The sequence below is a fragment of the Entelurus aequoreus genome, linkage group LG02 (assembly GCF_033978785.1).
Source record: "Entelurus aequoreus isolate RoL-2023_Sb linkage group LG02, RoL_Eaeq_v1.1, whole genome shotgun sequence".
NCBI lineage: Eukaryota > Metazoa > Chordata > Actinopteri > Syngnathiformes > Syngnathidae > Entelurus > Entelurus aequoreus.
Genome location: NC_084732.1, coordinates 91060965 through 91068298, shown reverse-complemented (window position 1 = coordinate 91068298; position 7334 = coordinate 91060965). Strand labels below are relative to the sequence as shown.

Genomic DNA, 7334 nt, shown 5'->3' with positions numbered 1-7334 from the left:
ATATATATGTATATATGTACATGTATATATGTACATGTATATATGTACATGTATATATGTATGTATATATGTACATGTATATATGTATGTATATATGTACATGTATATATGTATGTATATATGTACATGTATATATGTACATGTATATATGTATGTATATATGTACATGTATATATGTATGTATATATGTACATGTATATATGTATGTATATATGTACATGTATATATGTACTGTACATGTACATATGTACATGAATATATGTACATGTATATATGTACATGTATATATGTATGTATATATGTACATGTATATATGTATGTATATATGTACATGTATATATGTACTGTACATGTACATATGTACATGAATATATATACATGTATATATGTATGTATATATGTACATGTATATATGTATGTATATATGTAGATGTATATATGTTTGTGTATATGTATATAATATATATATAAAATGTGTGCGTGTGGGTGGGTGTGTGTGGATGTGTGTGTGGGTGTATATATGTGTATTAATAGATATATATATATATATTTGTGTATATTTGTGTGTTTATAAGTATTTATGTGTATGTATGCATATATGTATATATATGTATGTATACATATACATATACATGTATGTGTATATATATATATGTATGTAAATATGTGTATATACATACATACATACTGTGTATATATATATATATATATATATATATATACATACAGTATATATATATAATATGTAATGGACTTATGTGTATATATATATATATATATATATATATATATATATATATATATATATATATATATATATATATATATATATATATATATATATATATATATATATATATATATATATATATATATATATATATATATATATATATAGGTGTGATGTTACAGGTGATGGAGGTGTGGGAGAAGAGAGTGAGATGGTCTTCCAGTCTAGATGAACTTCTCAGACTGACTAACTTCCCTGACTGGAAGTTGTGGAAATGTCAGATGAGACTCCAGCACGCAGAGACACTTTTATCTCCGCCTTATGTAGGATCTCATCGATCTACTCGATACGCTGCTGAGTCTTACAGCATGCACATACTCAAAGGTGGGAGACTTCATGTCACGTCATGTCACTTCATGTCACTTCATGTCACTTCATGTCACTTCATGTCCCCTCATGTCACTTCATGTCACTTCATGTCACTTCATGTCACTTCATGTCCCCTCATGTCACTTCATGTCACTTCATGTCACTTCATGTCCCCTCATGTCACTTCATGTCACTTCATGTCACTTCATGTCCCCTCATGTCACTTCATGTCACCTCATGTCACTTCATGTCCCCTCATGTCACTTCATGTCACTTCATGTCACTTCATGTCCCCTCATGTCACTTCATGTCACTTCATGTCACTTCATGTCACCTCATGTCACTTCATGTCCCTTCATGTCACTTCATGTCACGTCATGTCACTTCATGTCACTTCATGTCACTTCATGTCACTTCATGTCACTTCATGTCCCTTCATGTCACTTCATGTCACTTCATGTCACTTCATGTCACGTCATGTCACTTCATGTCACGTCATGTCACTTCATGTCACTTCATGTCACTTCATGTCACTTCATGTCACTTCATGTCACTTCATGTCCCTTCATGTCACTTCATGTCACTTCATGTCACGTCATGTCACTTCATGTCACTTCATGTCCCTTCATGTCACTTCATGTCACTTCATGTCCCTTCATGTCACTTCATGTCACTTCATGTCACTTCATGTCACTTCATGTCACTTCATGTCCCTTCATGTCACTTCATGTCACTTCATGTCACGTCATGTCACTTCATGTCCCTTCATGTCACTTCATGTCACTTCATGTCACTTCATGTCACGTCATGTCACTTCATGTCACTTCATGTCACTTCATGTCACTTCATGTCCCTTCATGTCACTTCATGTCACTTCATGTCACGTCATGTCACTTCATGTCACTTCATGTCCCTTCATGTCACTTCATGTCACGTCATGTCCCCTCATGTCACTTCATGTCACTTCATGTCACTTCATGTCCCTTCATGTCACTTCATGTCACTTCATGTCCCTTCATGTCACTTCATGTCACTTCATGTCACTTCATGTCACGTCATGTCACTTCATGTCACTTCATGTCCCTTCATGTCACTTCATGTCACGTCATGTCCCCTCATGTCACTTCATGTCACTTCATGTCCCTTCATGTCACTTCATGTCACTTCATGTCCCTTCGTGTCACTTCATGTCCTCCTGACTCGCAGCCATTGATGAGGAGTGGCAGAAGACTCAGTGTGTGCCCAGAGAGACGTGTGTGGACGTGGCCAAGGAGCTGGGAACTGACCCTTCAGTCTTCTTCAAGCCTCCATGTGTGTCCCTACACAGGTGAGAATACACTCCCTCCCCTCTGTTGCAAGTCTTGTGGGTTCTTTATAACTTGTTTATGTGTGCTGTGACTATTGAGCTTTTTTTTCCTGGCCTTCGTCTGTACCCCCTTCCTTCCCGGGTGTCCAGTCTCAGACTGAATATATTTTACTCACCCCCCCCCCCCCCCCCCCCCATGTTGACCTTTTTCCCACCTTTTTAAGGGTAGCCGGAAGTTGTTCTGTCATGTTAGTCTGCAGGTGAGTGAGACTGTGCTGACATGATGTCACCTGAGTGACGTGTCACTGTGATTGGCAGATGCGGGGGTTGCTGCAATCAAGAAGGCGTCACGTGCAGAAACACGAGCGCACTCGCCGTCAATAAAACCGTACGTGCTCCGCCTCACCGCACCTCACCCGGCAGCCTTGTGGTCAACTCACCTGTGGTGTGTCGCAGGTGCTCAGCATCATCCCCTTCAAGTTCCTACCCGAGCCGCTGCTGATCAGGGTGGCCAACCACACCGACTGCGGGTGCCTGGAGCCCGCCATCATACGGCGCCACGCCCGGCCCCACGGGAGCGGCAGGTGAGTCCTCCGGCAAAGGAAGGCGCACCACATGGCCGCCGCCTTCACCCGCTTTGGTTGCAGCTGCGCTCTGATTGGACGGCCGTCGGAGGCGGAAGGTTCCAGGAGACTTTGCGTCAGCGGGTGGATTTGGGATTGTGCGAGCGACAGGTGCATACCTTACCCCTCCAGGCGAGCGACAGGTGCATACCTTACCCCTCCAGTCGGCCAGGTGAGGGATTGCTAACTTCATGCATTGAAGCACACCTGTTGACACCTGATGTGGTGCGTTCAGGATCCCCCGTAAAGACAACAATTCCCAAACAGTTTGGGATCAACAACCAACTTGTCACTTTGACCCACCTGTCATATTTTTATACCTGGGATTGTTTTCTGCGTTGGTCCACTATTTTTTATTTATTTTTATAGTCTTCCATTTTGTGTCCCGCTACTATTGAAGAGATTGAGGAAGTTGACTTTGTTCCACAGAAAGTTTTAATTGTGATGAGAACGGACTTTTTCTGGAAAAACTATGCCAAAGTGGACTAATCTCACAGCACAGCACCAACTAACTCTCGTTCAGCGGCACCTCACTCACACACACACACACACACACACACACACACACACACACACACACACACACACACACACACACACACACACACACACACACACACACACACACACACACACACACACACACACGCACATTCATGTCATGCCTACTTTGTGTGGACCCACGTTTGGTTAGTAGGTTGTGAGGGCCCCCCTTTCCACTATAGCTAGAATGATGAAAAAAATATATCTAGCACTAGATGGGAGTAGAGAGTTGCAACCTCACTTCAGAATGCAAAACACACAAAGTAAAACATTTTTTTTACTTTTGTAGTTGTGAGGATCATGCAAATGTCCTCACAAGTCAAAAGGTCCTCACAGAAAGGGTGGTTTGTCAAGTGTATTTCCACACAAGGATGGTGAGACAAGTGCACACACACACACACACACACACACACACACACACACACACACACACACACACACACACACACACACACACACACACACACACACACACACACACACACACACACACACACACACACACACACGGCCCCTCCCCTGGCCCCTCCCTTCTCTGCCTCTGTCTGCTTTTGTGGATGTTAATGAACTGCAGTGTTTCTCAATTATTCCCTGACGATATTATCGGCCGATAAATGCTTTAAAATGTAATATCGGAAATTATCAGTATCGGTTTTTTATTATCAGTATCGTTTTTTAATTTATTTACTTTTTAAATTTTTTTTTATCAAATCCACATAAAAAACACAAGATACACTTACAATTAGTGCACCAACCCAAAAAACCTCCCTCCCCCATTTACACTCATTCACACAAAAGGGTTGTTTCTTTCTGTTATTAATATTCTGCTTCCTACATTATATATCAATATATATCAATACAGTCTGCAAGGGATACAGTCCGTAAGCATTATATATCAATATATATCAATACAGTCTGCAAGGGATACAGTCCGTAAGCATTATATATCAATACAGTCTGCAAGGGATACAGTCCGTAAGCATTATATATCAATATATATCAATACAGTCTGCAAGGGATACAGTCCGTAAGCATAATATATCAATATATATCAATACAGTCTGCAAGGGATACAGTCCGTAAGCATTATATATCAATATATATCAATACAGTCTGCAAGGGATACAGTCCGTAAGCATTATATATCAATATATATCAATACAGTCTGCAAGGGATACAGTCCGTAAGCACACATGATTGTGCGTGCTGCTGCTCCACTAATAGTACTAACCTTTAACAGTTAATTTTACAAATTTTCATTAATTACAAGTTTCTATGTAACTGTTTTTATATTGTTTTACTTTCTTTTTTATTCAAGAAAATGTTTTAAATGTATTTATCTTATTTTATTTTACTAATTTAAAAAAAAAGGACCTTATCTTCACCATACCTGGTTGTCCAAATTAGGCATAATAATGTGTTAATCCCACCACTGTATATATCGGTATCAATTGATATCGGTATCGGTAAATAAGAGTTGGACAATATCGGAATATCGGATATCGGCAAAAAAGCCATTATTGGACATCCCTAATAATATCTGTAGAAAATTGTGATAAGTACACCTCTGCAAAACATTGTATGCTTATTTACATAAAAGAAACCCAAAAAGAAAGAAATATAGATCGACTTACAACAAAAAATAACTTTAGTAACATTGAAAAGATATGAAGAGGTTCAAACTGCCTGGAATAAAATAAAAATAAAAGTAATCCTTATTGAAACTATAAACATTTTTTGACCAATGTGAACCATTTGATACTGAAAAATAAAATAAAATCAACTCAATTAATAATAATAAATTCAAATTGATCAGCAACATTAATTACAATATATAAAACCTACAAAACAAAAATAAAAAAACCCAATTTGTGCTGATTTTAATTTTTTTAAATCAAAACGAGTAAGTCAGGATTAATAGCTACAATTTGTAGTGCACGGCTTTTCAAATCATGATACTGATAAAGCATCGCCCCGCTATCTGAGCAGTACTGATGTCCTGTAAGTAGATTTGACTTTTTAAAATGTTTATTTTTGCAGCAGTACGGTTGTTGAAGTTAATCATTTTTGTGATTTCTGATCGTTTGTGAGGGCGCCAAAGGGACTTCTGTGTATGTGCGTGTTGGCAGAGCAGCACAGATAGGACAGTTCAGCTTGTCGTTGTTGTTTGGTCTTGTTGATAAATAGAAAGTTGATCCTTGTTATGTACTACTTTATATTACTGGATATTGTCTTCACTAAAACATGGACTGGCTGGAACCAATTATTCATATTTACGTTGTTTCTTACGGAGACATCTGCTTCACTGTACAAACTTTTCCATTCACGATTTCAGTTCCAGAACCAATAGGGTTCTTAAATCGAGGTTCGGCTAATTGCTGACGATGACAAAACAACATGACTTTGTGTTTAGAGCTTCCGGTGACTTCCTGGATGCCCGACTGTGAGATCGACGTGGATCGCTGCGACTGCCTTCCGCTTCCTGAGCCCACCGCCCAAATAAGGGCGCATCGCTGCCACCTCAACTCTTCCCTCTGCGCTCACAGGCGCCAACGTTTTGATGCTGCGTCTTGCAGGTGCCACACAGGAAACTCTTCCCTCCTACTTCCTGTTTGACGTACGGTGTTGTTGTTGTTGTTGTTGTTGTTGACAGGTGCAGGTGGCCCAAGTAGCAGGAACACTGGCCAGTGACCAGCTGAGCACCGCAGACGACACGCTCATAATTTATTGACACTTCTATTTATGCTAATGAAAGAAGTAATTAGGACAATCATAACTATTCATCACATATTTGGATCAATGTACAGTTTTTCTTTGTGCACTGTAGATTATAAAAAAAGATTATTTTCATAGTTTGGATGGATTATTTATCACCTTTTACTCAAATTGCGTCAATGTAATTAAAAGTTACATAGCAGTTGTGTCAGAACTTGGACAAGAACTTACATTCAGATCCTAATATTTAGACAAGGTTGCATCTAGGGATGATGTTTGATAAGAAATTATCGAGTTGGAGCCCATTATCGAATCCTCTTATCGAACCGATTCCTTATCGATTCTCTTATCGATTCCAGATAGGTTGTTGTATATGGAAAAAAAACACAATATTTGGTTTAACAAAAGCTCACTTTTATTTTATAAGAAAAAAATACAATAAAATAAATAAATAAATAAATATTGACTGTTACCCCCCTAAAAAATAAAATAAATAAATATTGACTGTTGTAACCCAAAGTATATTAAGTGGGATTTTTCAGAAAAACAAATATATACAGTAACACAAAAACAACCTGTCTCTGTGATCACTATATGTGTATAAATAATAATATAGTGTTAAATAAAATCAGTCCCTTGGGCACAAAACTGAAAATAATACAGCTCTCCAAAAAGTGCACTTCTGCTGCTATTGGAACATACTAACTACACACACAGGCAGACAGCTAACAAACAATCCAAGACGTCTAATAAAGTTCCAAAGCAGATTAATCCATTTAGGCTCTTTATTGTTGTTGATCTTGCTTTGTCTTTTCCTATCTTTACTTTTGTGTTGCACTGGACTGTTATTTTTTATTTTTTTAAACTGAAATACACACAATGAAAAATGTATAAGCTATGTGATTCAATTAATGTAATACACAATATGTAAATATTAGCTTCACACAAATATGCAGTACTATCATCAAACAAATACTTCTGAGTGTTGAAACTATTTAGATGGTGGAAATACACGACTGGCAGCCATTTTAAGTCCTCAAAACATCCA

The 7334-nt window shown here is 38.1% G+C and overlaps 1 protein-coding gene across 2 annotated transcripts in view; it reads left to right on the top strand.

The window, feature by feature from the left end:
* Positions 1–6407, top strand: part of vegfd (vascular endothelial growth factor D) — a 7734-nt gene extending 1327 nt beyond the window's left edge. The window contains exons 2-8 of one of the 2 annotated variants that reach the window (XR_009828652.1): positions 913–1114; positions 2306–2426; positions 2724–2793; positions 2862–2989; positions 3053–3139; positions 5985–6147; positions 6225–6402. Coding sequence is in view for 1 of the 2 variants with exons in the window: in XM_062069873.1 (XP_061925857.1) it covers positions 913–1114; positions 2306–2426; positions 2724–2793; positions 2862–2989; positions 3053–3171; positions 5985–6147; positions 6225–6243 (822 nt within the window). In the remaining variant the exon portion in view is untranslated. Of the gene's footprint in view, positions 1–912; positions 1115–2305; positions 2427–2723; positions 2794–2861; positions 2990–3052; positions 3172–5984; positions 6148–6224 lie in introns of both variants that reach the window. The other variant, XM_062069873.1, reaches the window with a different exon arrangement.
* Positions 6408–7334: the final 927 nt, after the last annotated feature.